At 46.0% G+C, this 18,342-nt stretch overlaps 1 protein-coding gene across 2 annotated transcripts in view; it reads left to right on the forward strand.

Annotated features, from left to right (window-relative positions):
- Positions 1-1,626: 1,626 nt before the first annotated feature.
- The window catches only part of DTD1 (D-aminoacyl-tRNA deacylase 1), a 111,909-nt gene continuing 95,193 nt past the window's right edge, over positions 1,627-18,342 (forward strand). Inside the window, exons 1-3 of one of the 2 annotated variants that reach the window (XM_057530037.1) lie at positions 1,627-1,792; positions 6,177-6,267; positions 7,961-8,196. In XM_057530037.1, coding sequence (XP_057386020.1) covers positions 1,750-1,792; positions 6,177-6,267; positions 7,961-8,196 — 370 coding nt within the window. In that variant the 5' untranslated portion in view covers positions 1,627-1,749. The remainder of the gene's footprint in view (positions 1,793-6,176; positions 6,268-7,960; positions 8,197-18,342) is intronic. The other variant, XM_057530036.1, reaches the window with a different exon arrangement.

The following is an 18,342-nucleotide window of genomic DNA, read 5'->3' on the forward strand; positions in this document are numbered from 1 at the left end:
TCGACATTTTTGAAGGATCCTTCTAGTTATTTTGTAGAGTGTTCCTTAATTTAGGTTTGTCTGATATTTCTTCAAGATTGGATTCAGATTCTACATTTTTGGCAGAAATACCACAAAAGTGACATGGTGTCTTTCTTGGTGCAATATCAGAAGTATATGATGTTTGTCTCATTACTGGTGATGCTATCTTTGGCAATTTAGTGTGCAGTATTTAACACTCAAGTATATTGGTATAGTCTTTTCTGGCCAAATGACTCTTCCTTGTTCTCCATTTGAAGCTTTTTCTTGTAGGAGAGGAAAAAGTTTTTCTCACTCTCTTGAGGTCCCTGGCTGGGTCTGAAAATTAAAGTGACAAAGACAGATGAACAGGAGAAAAGCATACAAATTTATTTGTTTTACATGCCATGAGAGCCTTCATAAGGAGATGAAGACCCAAAGAAACAGACCTGTGTAATTTTTGTTGTTAGGTTTGACGAAGCATGAGTAGTCATGGAGGAACATGATAGGTTAAGGAATATGAGGTAGGCAGAGTAAACTGGGGAAATTTAGCAAGGCCTGTTGGTTCAGATTCTTCTTGGTGTGCTTTTGTCTTTGGAGATAAGGCTGCTCCCTCCCTCCCAGTATAGATAGGGCACCTCTCATATTTATGACCTGTTTCAGGAGAGAAGGGTGGGGACCTGGGACCCTCTACCTGAGCACTTGCACCTGGACAAACATCTCCTACAGCAACAGATACAAAGAAACTATAAGGGACTGCAAATAACTGCACACATGCACAGTCACAGGGGCAGTTATGAACAATAAGACACAAAAAGGCCACAAACCAACTGCCACTTCTGAGGTGCCAGGAGGAAATGCAGGGCATAGCAGACCCAAGTTTGGTTCGGGAACATCCTGAACTCCCTCCCTCTACACCCACCAGTACTATTAGGCTGTAAGAAGAAGACACACTGAGAAGGGCTTGTTTTTATCAGAGATAATAATTTGTTAGGGTAATACTTGTACAGTCCTTTGCAGCTTTCTAACACTTTTGCACAGTAGATATTATTCAAATCTTCTAACAAGTCTGGGAGAGGGGCCAAGTATCAGTATTAGAGGAGGAATTACAATTACAGAATCACGTATCTGTGCACTGCCAGGGCACGGCTAGGTCAAATGAATACCTAAACAGTTAAATGGCTATTTTAGGCAGCAGATACTCTCCTGTCTGGTTTTTGAGGAGTTCCAGAGGCAGGAAGCCAAGGGAAAAAGAATTTGGGAGAATCTGGGGGCAGAAGGGTGGAAACATGGAAGGAGGCACACGATTAGGATTAGGATTCAGGACAAAGCTGGGATTCAGGGATGACTGTCTCTCAGGCCGGGGTTTGTGAAAAGAAACCGGGCCAGAAACTACTGTCTGGGCACCAGTGAGTCGGGCTGGGGTGTGGGGGCGGGGAAGGGGGTTGCGGGACCCCAGCGTCCGGGCGGGGCTCATTTAGCTGTACGCGGGACGGGACCAAGAGTGGGCGGGGCCGGACCGAGAGTAGGCGGGGCCGGACCGAGAGGGGGCGGGGCCACACGGAGAGGTCAGATGGGCGGGACCAACCTGTGGTGGGCGCGGCCGACGTGGGCGGGCCGTCGACTCGCGGGTTCGGGGGGTCGGAACGCGCTTCCAGGTGTCCCCGGCAGAGGGCGCGGGCAGCTGCGCAGCCCGCGGAGTCCTGAGGCCGGAAGCCGCGCGGCGCCGCCCCGCTCGCCCCAGCCGTCGCCATGAAGGCCGTGGTGCAGCGCGTCACCCGGGCCAGCGTCACAGGTCAGTCGGGCGGGGCCGGGCCGGGCTGGACGCCCCCGGGCCGCCGCCGGCCGCGCGCGAGCCCGGGCCCCGCGGCCCCGAGTCCCCGCCGTCCCGGGGCGCCGTCCACGGGCTGCAGGGTCTCCGCTTAGTGTCGCGGTGACCGCGCCTCGTCGTCTTCTGCAGCGTTTCCTTTAGTCCGGAGCGCAGGTGGCCTCCCGCATCCCCCGAGCGTCCCCCGAGCATCCCCCGGCCCGCCCTTCCACGCGGTGTTGTACAGACGACGCGTGGGGAGCGTTTCCGGGGCACACACCCCCTCCCCAGCCTTCTGCTCCGCGTTTCCCTTTCTAGCCGGTTTTCTCCGTGTCCCGGTTCACCTGGAGCTTGACTCCCTTAAGGTGCCCGCTCGTGACAGGTGCTCGTAGGGGTGGGTTCTGACCGTGTCTGCCCACGTGACCCGGGTGGGAACCCAGAGGATCCAGGATGAGATGTTTCTCTTTTCCACCAGTTTCATGTGAACCGAGCCACGCAACCATCAGTCATGGCTTGAACACTGCGGTCGTTTGAACATCAGGGGTCCAGATGATTAATAGGTAGAAGGAAGTCCTTTTAAAAACTCAAGCCAAGATAAGCAGAAATAGAGACACAGAGGTAGAGAACAAACGAATGGGCACCAAGGGGGAAGGGATGGGTGGGATGGATTGGGAGATGGGGATTAACATATATACACCTACACTATTGATACTATATATAAAATAGATAACTAATGAGAGCCTACTGTACAGCACAGGGAACTCTACTCAATGCTCTGTGGTGACCTAAATGGGAAGGAAATCTAAAAAAGAGGGGAGATGTATACACATATAGCTGATTCACTTTGCTGTACAGCAGAAACTAACACAACATTGTAAAGCAACTATACTCCAATTTAAAAAAAAAACCTCGAGTGAAGATAGTATAGATGTTAAAATTTTTTTGAATGATTAACTTTACATTGTCTTCTAGTCTTTCCTATTTTTATTGGCAGAATTCTAATATTGTTTCAGTTCAAGTAGTTCTAGATATCCTTTCCTTCAAGCCTGTACCATATGTGTGTTTCTATGTTCAGGAAAGTATAAATCTAAAAACGAAACAACAAAATCCCCTTAAGAAACAGTCAAACTCAGTAAAACCATATATTTAGATTCGAGATTCTACTTTTCATTCCTGGCTAATGATTTATAAGCTGTTCTGATAAGTGATTTTGGATATCGTCCTGGAGTAATAAGGGATAGTATAGCTCTGGGATTTATGGAATTTTAAAACAAAGTGGGTTTGTTTTTGGTTTTTTTTTTAGCATTTTAATTAATAGGTAACTTCACTAAAACTGGGAAAATTCATAGATGAAAAGATTTTCTTGCTTTTTTTGAGAAGAATCTTGCAGCCTATGTGGTCATGATGACCAGTGAGCAGACTTTGGAGAATGTAAGTTTTGATCAGAATGGAGAACTCTCCATTGTGCTGATCTGGAATATCAAAAACACATTTCTGTGAGATTAGCTGAATAGTTTGAATGATCTTAGTTTACTATTTAAATTGTATGCTTTTAGTTAAAAACAACAAATTAACTGTCTGAAAGAGTTAATAAGATGGAATTCTCTCACGGTGCTGGAGGAAACTTTGAGTTAGCCTTGCCTTCTACTTGCATTGTAATGGAGAGAGATTTTCTGATTCCTTTAGAATGTGACTGACTGGCTTCACTTCCGTGTGGCCTGTCTCGAACGGCATTTTATTTCAAAGGTTCTAAAATGTCACTTCCAGTTTTATAGGTGGGACAGAGTATTAGGAGTCACATATTACGTGGCAGGCTCACTTTATGAGCTTGGTCAGGCACATTTGATACCTTAGCATGGTTATTGTGATAATCTAATTTTAAAAGCTTTATGACAGAACACTTCAAACATATTCATGTGGTTACACAGATGGAATAGTACAATAACCCCCATGTCCATCACTCAGCTTTATAAGCCGAAATCTGAATAGAATCATAGAATGTTGGGAAGAGATTGGTTGGGTTTGAATGTGTTCATTTGCGAGTTGGTGAATTCTTCTCAAAGAGGAAGTCTTGGGTGATGCCACTATACATGGCGTCAAATAAACATTGACCAAATAGCTCAGGTCTTTTCTAGCCCTGTGACCTTTTGTCTAAAATGGTGATTCTCAAGTTTTTCCCCTTGGAAATCCATTTGTCTATAATAAAACATCCCTTTAACCTCCTAATTCTTCTGCCTGAAGGAGGGACAAAACTTCTCCAAAATAAGAGAGCGAATTGTGTCATCTCAAGGCTTTGGTGCATAATTCATTTCTTATTAGGATAATACCACATTATAAAAATGTTGAAACTGTTCAAATAGTGGTTTGAATCACTTCAATTAGTGATTCTACTTTTGAGAATCTATTCTAAGAAGATAATCCTAATTATAGAAAAAGCCTTAGAGGGATGAACAGGTGGAGCACAGAGGATCCTTAGGGCAGTGAAACTACTCTGTACGATACTGTCATGGTGGATACGTGTCATTACATTTGTCCAAACCGATAGAACGTCCAACACCAAGAGTGAGCCCTCACGTAAACTGTGGACTTTGAGTGATAATGAGGTGTCAGTGTATGTTCATCATTTGGAACAAATGTACCATCTGGAGGGGGACGTTGATAGTGGGGAGACTGCACGTGGGGCTGGGGGTATATGGGAAATCTCTGTACCCTCTGTTCAGTTTCGCTGTGAACCTAAAACTGCTCTATACACGAAAGTATACCGTGCTCCCAGTGCAGGGGGCTTGGGTTCGATCCCTGGTCAGGGAACTAGATCCCGCATGGCGCAACTAAGATCCTGCGTGCCGCAGCTAGGACTGGCTCAGCCAAAATAAATAAATCAATAAATATTCTTTAAAAAAGAGTTATTTCAGGGACAAACTGATGCTCGTGCTCCCCTCGTGTCTGTCAGATGGTCCCTTGTCAGACACCTGCAGGAAGAGGGTTTCTCACGCTTCCCTTAGCTTGCAGGATGTGGCAACATGGTACAGTCTGTGATGCCTTGTCGGGTATATTTACAAATATTATTATCTAGCAGGAGCAAATAACAAGAAAATGGCAGAGCTGACCTTTCTCCTGATTGGAACATTAGGTCAGTATACAATAAAATAACCAAACATCAATAATCTAATGAGCTTTGGCAAAAAGTTGGCCACAAAAATTGAAAATTATGAAGATCAACATTTGAAATATGGATTTAGTTTCACCGCCATAATGATGTGTCTTGACCTAAGTACTGTACCAGCACTGAGATACTGTCTAATGGCAGTAGAGTGTATATTTGACGCTAAATACATATGCAAATGTTTGGAATAGGAATCCATGTTCAAAGAATTTTTTTTATGCATGGGGTGCATCACTCAAAATGCTTTGGAGGTCATTGGCTTAGAATGCAACCCTAGCAATAAACTGGGAAATAATAGAAGTTTGCTGACTTGAAGCTTAACTTTTATTTTTTAAAATATTTATTTATTTATTTTAAATTAAATTTATTTATTTATTTATATTTTATTTTTGGCCGCGCTGGGTCTTCGTTGCTGTGTGTGGGCTTTCTCTAGTTGCAGCAAGCGGGAGCTACTCTTCTTTGTGGTGCGCAGGCTTCTCATTGCGGTGGCTTCTCTTGCTGCGGAGCACGGGCTCTAGGCGTGCGGGCTCAGTAGTTATGGCTCGTGGGCTCTAGAGTGCAGGCTCAGTAGTTGCAGCGCACGGGCTTAGTTGCTCCGTGGCACGTGGGATCTTCCCGGACTAGGGCTCAAACCCATGTCCCCTGCATTGGCAGGCAGATTCTTAACCACTGCACCACCAGGGAAGTCCCTGGAAGCTTAACTTTTAAACAGTTTTTCATGTATGATATATTTATCTTTTCTGCAATAAGTAGAGAAATCATTTCTTTATTTTTATGACATAAATGTTTTCCATTGTGCATTGTGTATTGTGTTATCAGGTTTGCTGATTTCCAAGAAAAGCAGGCATCTCCTTTTTGAGAATTAATATAGCAGAGCTGGATTCTCTGGGGAGAAAAACATTTGTTGTTACAGATGGGCAAACTCATAGAAAGTTTCAGGGGTCTCAACCAAGGTAGCACAGATGAAAACACGGCCTGAAAATCCTGTGTAATGGGTGTTCACTTCACAACTCATTCATTCCAAATGTAAAATCAGAATGGACAAAGTATGATTATCATACTGCATTGACGTAACCCCTTTCACGTTTCAGTACCTACCGACTTTGCCAAAGAAGTTACGAGAAGTATGTGTGATGTTTAAACTTTCCAGTGGATGCTCAAATGTGCTTCACGGCACCTGTTTGGTTTTCCCTTTTGTTTCCTTTCCAGTTGGTGGAGAACAGATAAGTGCCATCGGACGGGGCATCTGCGTGTTGCTGGGTATTTCCCTGGAAGATACGCAGAAGGAACTGGAGCACATGTAAGAGGCGGGTTTCCACGTCACTGCCTTTCTAGTGGGACATGTGCTGGTCATCTAGCTGGCTGGCTAGCTATTTAAAGAAATTATATATGTATACATATATGGAACTTCCATAGTAGTTTGCTCCTCTAAAGTGAGACTCTGTCAGTTTTACCCATGTCCCTTTTGATGCAGTGTGGTTATCTCTGTGTCACAGATGGGAAGAGCGAGGAAGAGCCGTCACCCAGTAAGTCAGCGACAGGGCAGGAGCACAGCGTAGCCTTTGTCCCTATTTGCTGCTGCAGCCTTGAACCATTCTCTTAGTATGAAAACCAAGCTTCTTTTCATAGGAATGTTTTATGTTTTCAGTTTGAGCAGTATGATCTGGGCACTGTTTACACATGTTAAGAATGCCCAGTTGTTCACCGTTCACATTAGGATCTGGAGCTCAGAGAGGTTACATTACCTGCCGAAGGTCATGCACACGTCCTTAGCAAAAAGCCTGACTCCAGATTAGAACCTAGGCCACCTGGCCTGGGAGCCAGTGCTCTTTTTACTAAGGTGGGAGGTTTGTCATTGCTGTTGGCCCTTAGTACAGGCAGCCTCCCCCTCCTCATGTTCACTCTTCCCCCCTGCACCACTTCGCACAAGTACTTCAGATGCTTGGATCCATTTTCTCTGCCCCTGGTGCCCAGAGCCTACATGTGACAGTTGCCCAGTTGTCCCTTTTGTATTAGGTTGAAAACCAGACTTGGAACCAAGCTCCCGCTAAGGTGTTGATGGCTAGTTCAATAACACTCATGGATGTTGGTATTTTAATAGCTGTCCCCTGGATACGCAAAGAGGCAGCGAAGTGGTGTAGTGGTTAAAAGCTGGGGGACTGGTCTGAATCTCTCCGTGGCTCTGACAAAATGGAGAGCTAGTACTTAACCTTGTTAAGAGCAATGACTCAACATAAGGCAGACCCCGCTGTGGAGAAGGGGTGATGAATAGCGCCCATCGCAGAGGGTGCCCATGTAAGGTGTCGGCGAATGGTATTTGTTCAGGCTTTGAACGTGTCTTCAACATCATCCAAAAAGGTGGCTTCAAATGGTGGAATTGCAGCTTTCACGGAGGTAGTTCTTTGTCATTCGTCTCAAGTGTGACCTTATAAATGCTACCTGGTCCTCCTCCTTGCCAGGGTGGCCATCCTTTGTCATCCACGTATATAGGGAAAGCCCCGCTGGGGTGTAAGGAGCATGTGACATAGTTGTCAAGGTGTCTTTCCCCAGATCTTTTTGCGTATCTGCAACGACCATGAGTTTTCTCCAGGGTATTTGCTGAATTGTTCATTTTGAGAAGTTCCAAGAAAGAGTATAAAAACGGGGCATCATTTATTCCAGTGTAAAGATGGAATTCTGTAAAAAATCAGAATTGAGCCCTTGTTTTGACACATCCGGTTGCCACCGGAAGCTGCTATGAATTGGAGGGGCTGACAAAAAAAAAAAAAGAAATCACCAATCAACGCTAAGAGGTAGGACTATTATTACCCCTATTACAGATGCGGAAACTGAGGCACAGAGTAGAAAGTAACTTGCCTAAGGTCACCCCTCCTGTAAGCGATGGAGCCAGCACAGCGTCCCTAGTGAGCAGGGTGCTGGTGACATTTGGGGGTGTGGGTGTGTCTGGGGGGCTTGTGATTCTCCAGGTAGCTCTCACCCCTGTTTTCCCCCAGGGTCCGGAAGATCTTAAACCTGCGTGTGTTTGAGGATGAAAGTGGGAAACACTGGTCGAAGAGCGTGATGGACAAACAGTACGAGGTACTGTGCATCAGCCAGTTCACCCTGCAGTGCGTCCTCAAGGGGAACAAGCCCGACTTCCACCTGGCGATGCCCTCAGAGCAGGCGGAGGGCTTCTACAACGGCTTCCTGGAGCAGCTGCGCAAGGCGTACCGGCCGGAGCTTGTCAAAGGTAGGCGGGAGCCCAGCGCCCAGGAGGGCGTCCCCTGGACACTTCCCGGCAGGGGAGAGGCAATCTGCAGATGCAACATTTCCTTTTCCAGAAAGTTCACTGTTTACGCTTATTACTTTCTTAAAACAGCATAAGGGCCGCTGCCGCCACCGCCGTTGTGCGTGTCCTCTGAATGCCCCAGTACCGTTTACCCTTCTTCATTCTTCTGTCCACATTTGGAATGTTTAGCAACCCAGCAGTGCACTTGATATAGTGGTGGTTCATGTCGGTTGCTTATCCTGCCCAACAGAGAAATACAGCTGCCAGCCGCAAATGGGAGCCATGTGTCATTTTAAATTTCTAGGAGCCATATTAAAAAAAAAGAAAAAGAAACAAGTGAAATTAATGTTAAAACTGTATTTCATTTAGCCCAATATATCCACAATATTCTGATTTCACCCTGTAGTCAACGTACAGAGTTATTAATGAGATAACTCACATCCTTCTTCTTACTGAAGTCTTTCGGGCTCCCAGTGCATCTCGATTCAGACCAGCCACATGTCCAGCGCCTGGTGGCCGTGTGTGGCTTTCGGCTGTCGTTTGGACAGTGTAGGCTTAACGGCGTGTCGTGGGGACTGCCAGCCAAGCCTGACTGATCAAGATTAAGCCTAGAAAACGCCTGAGAAGAGTGGGCCTGGTTCGTGGGAGGATTATGAATCGGAACTTATGAATCTTCTTAAGAGGGTGTGTTTCTAGTCTGTTTTCATGTTGCTCGTGTGCTTTTCCTTCAGAGTTACTGGGAAGCGTATTTAGCCTCCTTTGGTGACGCACCTCAGGGTGAGAACTTGCTCAGCAGGATGTCTGCTTCCGAGTCTGACTGCAGCTGCTCCTGCTGCTGTCGGACTCTCGTAGATGTTGAGTAGTTGTTAATAGTTGACTCTGCAGTGTTTCCTACACTTTAACTTTCTCTCAGTGGGTTAGACAAACCCAGGTCCCTCTGTTATTGGGCCTGTTTTCAACCGTAAGTAATAAAAGTCACGACATGACTTTGGAGCTCTGTAGCAGGGCCCCACATCTCTGAGGGCCGTCAGCTTCTCAGATGGCTCGTGCTCTGAGGAGTGAGGTTCCAGCCCCTCACTGGTATTTCCTTTCGTTTTAATTCTCCTCGTACTTGTGTCAGGTGTCCATTTGCCAAAAGGACAAATGGATTCTATGTGATCAGGACCCTCTCGCCTTAAATCAAATCCTGCTCTTTCCTTGGGTCCTGGTAGAGCAGAATATATTCGCTTCTTCTGGGAGCATCCAAGTTTAGAACTCCATTGGCACATCCGATCGTGGACGTCCACTGGGGTCCTCTGTCCGTCGTGGCTTTGCTGCAAACAAGGTTCTTCCCAGAATTAGCAATTAAGTCAAGTGCTTTGAATAATAATTTTTTTGGCTGAGCCAAGGATTAATGCTGCCAGCATTGTCTTCTCTGCTTGATGTTAATAGAATCATCCCATTTCTGAGTAATCTCAGACGTATTTGGGGATGCACTGAAGTCCTTTGAAGGATGAGCAGAAGGAATATCATGAAAGGGCTTCCCTGGTGGCGCAGTGGTTAAGAATCCGCCTGCCAGTGCAGGGGACACAGATTCAAGCCCTGGTCCGGGAAGATCCCACATGCCGCAGAGCAACTAAGCCCATGTGCCACAACTACTGAGCCTGTGCTCTAGAGCCCACGTGCCACAACTACTGAAGCCCTCACGCCTAGAGCCTGTGCTCCGCAAGAAGGGAAGCCACCGCAATGAGAAGCCTGTGCACCGCAACGGAGAGTAGCCCCCACTCGCCGCAACTAGAGAAAGCCCGTGCGCAGCAATGAAGACCCAACGCAGCCAAAATTAAATAAATTTATATTAAAAAAAAAGGAATATCATGAAAGCACAGGTGAGGGCCCTTTCCATGGGAGAACAGTGATGGTCGTGAAGGAATGCTTGAGTGAAAACAAAACCACTTTCATCTAAAGCCTTAAAGAGGAGCGTTTTATTATTCAGTGCTTTGTGTTCCTAAAAACACCTTTTACGTTTTGAAAAAATCTGTATTTCATCCAGGTAATTATATGAAGTGCCTGAAGCAATGTACTGTAAACAGTATAATTTTATAATGGATCAGAATTTAAGCTCATGGGATATGATACCTCTGATCATTTTGATGAAAAATCAACATGAATTATGCCATGGGTTTTAATTAGAATTTATTTTCTGCTCCTTTGGGCTTTCAGAGGCACTACAGTGATTTCCCGGGGCCTCACTCACTCTTCGCCTTTTATCTCCTTTATGGTCTTTAGTGGAACGAAGTGCAGGGAGCGTGTTTTACATGCTTGCTGTCTTTTGGTAAATTTTGAGATTCTGGCTTCCAGCTCCAGTATGGAAAGTCCTCTGTGACCTGGAGGGAAGATGGAACACAAACTGCTAAATACGTTTTCTTTCTTTTAGGATTTTCAGGACCTCTTTAGTGACTTTAAGGCTTAAAGGAGTTTAATTCGAAAACTAAAACATTTAACCCTAACCCTAAAAATTTTTTAAAAATTTCCAGTTTTATTGAGGTATAATTGACCTATAACACTCCATTAGTTTTAGTTGTACAACATGGTGATTTGATATACCCATATATTGTGAAATGATCACCACAATAAGTTAACAGCCATCAACTCACATGGGTTGACAGTTAAGGTAAGGATGCTGTACCTCACATCCCCAGAACTTAGGTATCTTCTAACTGGAAGTTTGTACCTTTTGACCACCTGCACCCTCCAACTTTGGCAACCACCAGTCTCTTCTCTGTATTTATGGGTTTGTTTTTTTTAGGTTTCGTAATATAAGTAAGATCAGACAGTGTTTGTCTTGCTTTGTCTAACTTTTTTCACTCAGTGTAAAGCCCTCACAGTCCATCCATGTCGTCACGAATGGCAGGATCTCCTCCTGTTTTGTGGCTGACTGGGATCCCACTGTGTGGCTAGACCACATCTTCTTTATCCCTTCATCACCAGTGGACGTTTAGATTGCTTCCATGTCTTGGCTGTTAGTTTAATTAGACATTTATTTTCACTCCCTTCCTCTTTAATGACTGAAACTTTATTTCAAATGCGTATTTAATCTGCTTCTCTTACGTGTTGTTAAGGGCTGGATGGAGGGTGGGTCATTGTCCTTTTACTCCTCTCTCTTGCTTCTGCGCCTCCACTGGTACCCATTGACTTCTGGCATTTTTGCCAGCTGCAGCTCCTCTGCACTGCCCAGCCGTGGCTCATGTGCTGGATGGCGAGTCTGCTGATCTTGGCTCCCGGCCTGCTCGGTGCTGTGACCCCAAGCACTTTCCCTGGGTTCCATGTGGAATGGGAACCCTGGAGGGCAAGCTGTTTATGGTGTGGTCCTCACATGTTTTTATTATTATAATTGTTACTATTATTAGTATTAGTGTAAAGCATGCCAGAATACATCTCTCTGGGGCTCAGTATGTGCCAGGCGCCGTGCGAGAGTAAACCCTCTTCATGCTTACGTCACTGAACCCTCACAATGACCCTAGCAGGTGGGCACTGGGATCACCCCCGTTCTGCACATGAGAAGACTGAGGTGCGGCAGAGTAACCGAGGAAGGTCACTCAGCGTCTAAGTGGCAAAGCAGGGAATGGAACCAGCGGCATCTCTAGAGCCCGAGCTTCATTCTATAACTCACCCCCTCTTGATTTGTCTTCCTTTTCATTATCCTTCTGAATTCATCACATCTATTGGGATGCCTTCTCTGCTGCTCAGACTCAAGTAGGTCCAGTAAGAGGGGAGCCGGAAGGCTTGAGGCCAGGTGGTCGTACATCTCGGAGCAGTGATGTTAATCCAGAATTTTAGTCCTGTTTCTGTTGGGTGAGATTTTACTGGTTCTTTCAAGTCATTTCTGTGCCTCCTGTGTCCGTGAGTCACTGTTTGTCCGCCTGCCCCGGGCGGGGCTCTGGGTATATGGTGCTGTCCCTGCTGTGAAGGAGCTTCCAGTCCGGTGGGGAGGGAGTGGGCACGTGGCTGCTTCTGTTAGAGCAGAGAGGGCCTCTCATTCTGCAAAACCACCTCTGAAACTGCCAGAGCTCACGGCAAACCACCGATGACCTGTGGCTGGTCCAGAAGGGTGTGCATGCTTGTTTTCGCTTTCAGAAGATGCAGTCCAAAGAGCTGCTGCTGCCGGTGCCGGGGGCTTTCCCGTGCCCCCGCCGTCCCGCTGCCTTTGCCTGGGAACAGCTCTGACCCCGTGCAGCCTCTGCGCTGTGCACACACTCCCTTGTTTACCACTTGTGTATGAGCGAGTTCTCTCTACGGAAACAAGTGTGGGGCCAGAACCTTCTGTCATTCCGGTGTGATGCATGCTTTGAAGGACTGACCGACAGGGGTGGGTCCTAAGATAGCCGTGGCTGATGGTGTCTGTTCCCTGTTTACCTTCTTGACCCTTCACACTAATTCCCACCTGCAGGGTCGTTAACTCTTGATGCGTGTACTGGGCTTCTGAGTAGCATCCTGGCTACTCGCAGTGGAAACACCCCCGCTTGTTTCTCTTCCTCAAACTCTAGGGCCTCTTCCCCTTCTGTTGCCCTGACCTGGAGCACTGGACAGACGAACCTCAGAGCAGAGGTTGGGTTTACCAGGACTCTCCTGGTTTTAGCGCTGAAAACCCTGCATTCCCAGAAACCCACCTTGCAGTGGAAGGAGTGTCAGAGTTTGTGGCCATCTTTACTCCCCCCCAGCTCGTAACTCTGGTACTCTCAAAGGGTTTTCTCTGGGCCCTCTTCAAATAATTGCTGTAGGGGGAAAACCCTACCGCGCAAATCCATCAGTTCTCCCCTCTCCTGCAGAACGAGCCCGAGGTTAAGGGTGCTTTATTGGACCCCCAGCCTGAGTGGGCCCTCTGCAGCCAGGAATCTCCATCCTTCACATGAACACTGAAAGCACCGTTCAGTGGGGGTCATTCACCACTCTCATAGTTGAGATTTGAGCATGCATTGCTTTTATAGTTAGGAAAAAAACAAATGTTATACCAGAATGGAATAGTTGAAAAGAGGGATCTCCACTCTCAAGCGTCTTGTTCCAACTCCGAGCCGTTTGTGATGGACCCAGGAAAGCATTCACCCGTCGGCTTTGTTCAGCAAATCAGAAGCTTCCACGGTATTAAAAAGAGCTACCTGCGTGCGTATTCCCTGTGGGGCTGATCTGTCGTGGGCGGCAGAGAGCTAGAGAAATGTGGAAGGACATGTAGGGAGTGCAGCAGCTGTCTGCCTGCCTCCCCTCTCTTCCCTCTGGGGGACCCCATCATACCCCAGCCCCTACAGGTTCATCTTGCAGAGAAGGTGCCAAAAGGAGGAAGACCACGTCTAGTCTTTGCTTCATGGTTAGTGTTTAATTTTTCATGGGTTTGCTTAATTTTCTTTTCTTTTTACTACTTAAAACATTTTAGCAGCATGAGTGGGCTTTCAGTGGAAGCCTATTTTATGTATTTTGGTGATGGCTGTGATGCCAGAGGCATTATTGTTCATGTAAATTTAGGAAATCACAATGTGGGATCACATTTTCGCTGTGATCTGAATATGCAGACCCTGAATCAATAAGGTTTTAAACTCTTCCTATTTCCCCTGCTGAAAGATTCAGGCTTTTCTTTTCATCCTGAGTTATTTCACGTCTTTGGACGGTGACAACAGTGAAAGGAGTTTCTTTCCACCTATACCTGTATCTTCATTTTAAAAATTGCCTTTATTTCTTCCGATTGAATTGCCATAATAGATTCTGCTGAGCAAGAGGAAAGAGCTGGTCTCGCAATTCACGGCCAGAAGTATGGAGGAAGCTCAGGAAAAGAGATAAAGGGGGCGAAAGAGAATAAGAACAGGAGGTAGAAGGAGTCTGAGAGGAAGAGGATGGACGGGGCAGCACAGCTGCCAGGATGAGGCTGCCCTCATCCCCCTGGACCCAGAGGTATTCCTCGCACAAAACAACTGAGCACAGACACCGTGTATGTGAGGCGCTGTGCCGTGTCCTCGGGGACCTGAACCACTGCCTTGTCACTGACCCTGGTTTTAGGTGACACAGACACTTAGGTGGGAAAGGAGAGCTGGTAAAATCAGGTGGTTGTTAACTGTGGAATAATCAACTAAGCAAATCAAGGAAATCATGAAGAGCTAGGATTTAAAAACAAAAAAGGGTAGAACTGGCCACTTGGGCAGAGGGAAGGTAAATTATGGTAGCTACAGAAATGACATAGCGTAAGTGTAAAGCAAAAAGAGAAATGAGGAAGTTGATCCTCAAAATACTGAAGAGAATAAAAGAAAAGGAAGGAAGAACAGAAAATATGCATGGATTTGGCCATAATCAGTCACACGTCTCTATGAAACTCCTGCATGACAGCTTTGGCCCAGGCCGCAGTCTGCCAGGTGGGCTCTGTCGGCACTGCACCTTTTTGCGTGTGTGAGGCTGCAGTATCCCCAAAGCTTTGATCTTCTAGAGTTTTTACCACCTTATAGATGAAAATGACATCTCATTGTAGTTCTAATGTGCAGTGTGCGTTTGAACATTTTTCAGATGTTTGAGTGACTTGTATTAAATTTCTGTGAACTGTTCAGGTTCTTTTTTTTTTTTCTTTTAAAGGAATTCCTTTATTTTTATTATTTATTTATTTATTTATTTATTTTTGGCTGTGTTGGGTCTTCGTTTCTGTGCAAGGGCTTTCTCTAGTTGCGGCAAGCGGGGGCCACTCTTCATCGCGGTGCGCGGGCCTCTCACTATCGCGGCCTCTCTTGTTGCGGAGCACAAGCTCCAGATGCGCAGGCTCAGTAGTTGTGGCTCACGGGCCCAGTTGCTCCTTGGCATGTGGGATCTTCCCAGACCAGGGCTCGAACCCGTGTCCCCTGCATTAGCAGGCAGATTCTCAACCACTGCGCCACCAGGGAAGCCCTGTTCAGGTTCTTTATTTCTGCGAGCTTTTTACGTAAGCTATGACTTGCAGATATTTTTTCATTTATTTTGTCATTTGTCCTTTGATCTTGCTTAGGGGATTATTTGCTAGACAGTCATTTTTCATCCTTAATTAGTTGATTATCATTTTTTGGAACTGTTTGTTGGATTTTTACTGTGCTTTTATATCGGGTAAGGTGTGTCTGGCCCACAGTGCTCTTTGGAGTTTTCCTAGCTATTCTTTTTTTTGGCTGCACCACGTGGCTTGCAGGATCTTAGTTCCCCGACCAGGGATTGAACCAGGGCCCCTGGCAGTGAGAGCACCATGTCCTAACCACTGGACCACCAGGGAATTCCCCTAGCTATTCTTAATTGTTATTTTTCTATATGCATTTTAAACTTAGCTTGTCTAGTTCCAGAAAATAATCTGTTATTTTTATTTGATTTGCATTACGTTTATAAATTCATAATTCCTTTGTTTCATGATAATAATTAGTCTTAGCATATTTCCTTACCTCCCTTAACTGTTTTTTGAGACAAACTGCAGCCCTGGCAGGACGCCAGCCCTCAGCCTACCCTGGGCCCGTGCAGCTGAATGTGGCTGGAGACAACATCCTCATCAACTGGACTCATGGTCATGACCTTGACCTGCAAGTTGGCTCAGCAATTGTGATACATTGGCCTGTTCATTCACTCGACTGTTCTCTCTTCTGAAAGCTCCATCCTCACCTTAGCTATTGACCTTACTTCCCATTTTCCTGAGAAAACGGAAGCACTCAGAAGAGAACTTCCAGAATACCATCTGCTCCACCTGCTAGCATCTGCACCAGGAACCGGCCTGCCTTCCTTCGAGGTGGCTGACCCCACGCTCTCACCTGTGCAGGGACTGAGCAGGGACGTTCTTCTGCCCCCTCTTCTGTCTCCTGAGTCAGTTTTGCTCCCTCCTCCCAGACCATCCCCACTGGCTTGCAGATGTGCTGTTGGTCCTCCCATCGTGGAGACAGCCTGTCAGCCCCACCTCCAGCTCCTGCCTGAGTTCTCTGCTCCGCTTGACTGTGTGGTCTCTGGAGTTTGCCCCCATCCCACTCCAGACCACCTTTGCCCCCTCACCGCTGTAACTGCTCTTGGCAAGGCGCCGTGCCCTCCACTTGGCCAGGTTAGTTCTCATCCTCAGCTCAGCAGCCCATCAGCAGGTTTAGTCCTGTTGCTTCCTCCCTCCTCTGTGGGACAGTAGTCCTTCACTGGGGGTTTAGGACTCTGCACTCTCCTGCTTTTCCTCCTGCTTCACCAATTGCCCCTTCTTAGTCCTTGGTTACTTCTTCCTACTTCCTCGGCTTTGTAACATTAGAGGGCTCTGGCCTTTGAACTTTTCTCATTTACACTGGGCCCTTGGGCATCTTGTGCAATGGCTTTTAAAAGCCATCTAGGGAATTCCCTGGTGTTCCAGGACTCCACACTTCCATTGCAGGGGACACAGGTTCAATCCCTGGTTAGGGAACTAAGATCCTTCAAGCCGCATGGTGTGGCCAAAAAAATAAAATAAAAATTAAATTCTTAAAAGCCATCCATGTGCTGGTGACTCCTGAATTTCTCTTCCAGCCTGGACCTCCCCAGCCTTTTTGTTGCTTTTTTTTTTGCCACGCTGCATGGCTTGAGGGGGTCTTGGTTCCTAGGCTGGGGATTGGGCCTGAGCTCCTATATTGGGAGCACTGAGTCCAAACCGCTGGACTAACAGAGAACCTCAGACCCCAGAGAATCTTAATCAGTGTGAGCTCTCTCAGAGGTCCTCATCTCGGCACCAAGACCTGGCTCTGCCCAACTGTCTGCAAACACCAGTGCTGGGTGCCTCAGGCCAAACAACCAACAGCACAGGAACACAGCCCCACCCATCAAAAAAAATGAGATGACAAAAAATATGTTACAGATGAAGGAGCAAGGTAAAAACCTACAAGATCAAATAAATGAAGAGGAAATAGCCAATCTACATGAAAAAGAAATCAGAGTAAGGATAGTAAACAAGATCCAAAATCTCAGAAATAGAATGGGGCATGGATCGAGAAAATACAAGAAATGTTTAACAGGGACCTAGAAGAACTAAAGAACAAACAAATAGTGATGAACAACACAATAACTGAAATGAAAAATACACTAGAATGAATCAATAGCAGAATAACTGAGGCAGAAGGACGAATAAGTGAGCTGGAAGATAGAATGGTGGAAATAACTACCAAGGAGCAGAATAAAGAAGAAGAATGAAAAGAAATGAGGACAGTCTCAGAGACCTCTGGGACAACATTATACGCACCAACATTCGAATTATAGGGGTCCCAGAAGGAGAAAAGAAAGAGAAAGGGTCTGAGAAAATATTTGAAGAGATTATAGTCAGAAACCTCCCTAACATGGGACAGGAAATAGTCGCCCAAGTCCAGGAAGCTCAGAGAGTCCCATATTGGATAAACCCAAGGAGAAACATGCCGAGACACATGTTAATCAAACTAACAAAAATTAAATTCAAAGAAAACATATGAAAAACAACAAAGGAGACAAGCCTCTTAGATAGCCTCATCCACCAGAGGGCAGACAGCAGAAGCAAGAAGAACTACAATCCTGCAGCCTGTGGAAAAAAAACCACATTCACAGAAAGATAGACAAGATGAAAAGGCACAGGGCTATGTACCAGATGAAGGAACAAGATAAAACCCCAGAAAAACAGCTAAAGGAAGTGGAGATAGGCAACCTTCCAGAAAAAGAATTCAGAATAATGATAGTGCAGATGATCCAGGACCTCGGAAAAAGAATGGAGGCAAAGATCGAGAAGATGCAAGAAATGTTTAACAAAGACCTAGAAGAATTAAAGAACAAACAAACAGAGATGAACAATACAATAACTGAAATGAAAACTACACTAGAAGGAATCAATAGCAGAATAACTGAGGCAGAAGAATGGTTAAGTGACCTGGAAGACAGAATGGTGGAAATCACTGCTGCGGAACAGAATAAAGAAAAAAGAATGAAAAGAAATGAAGACAGCCTAAGAGACCTCTGGGACAACATTAAACGCAACAACATTCGCATTATAGGGGTCCCAGAAGGAGAAGAGAGAGAGAAAGGACCAGAGAAAATATTTAAAGAGATTATAGTCGAAAACTTCCCTAACATGGGAAAGGAAATAGCCACCCAAGTCCAGGAAGTGCAGCGAGTCCCATACAGGATAAA

This window comes from Balaenoptera acutorostrata, chromosome 15 (genome assembly GCF_949987535.1).
Source record: "Balaenoptera acutorostrata chromosome 15, mBalAcu1.1, whole genome shotgun sequence".
NCBI lineage: Eukaryota > Metazoa > Chordata > Mammalia > Artiodactyla > Balaenopteridae > Balaenoptera > Balaenoptera acutorostrata.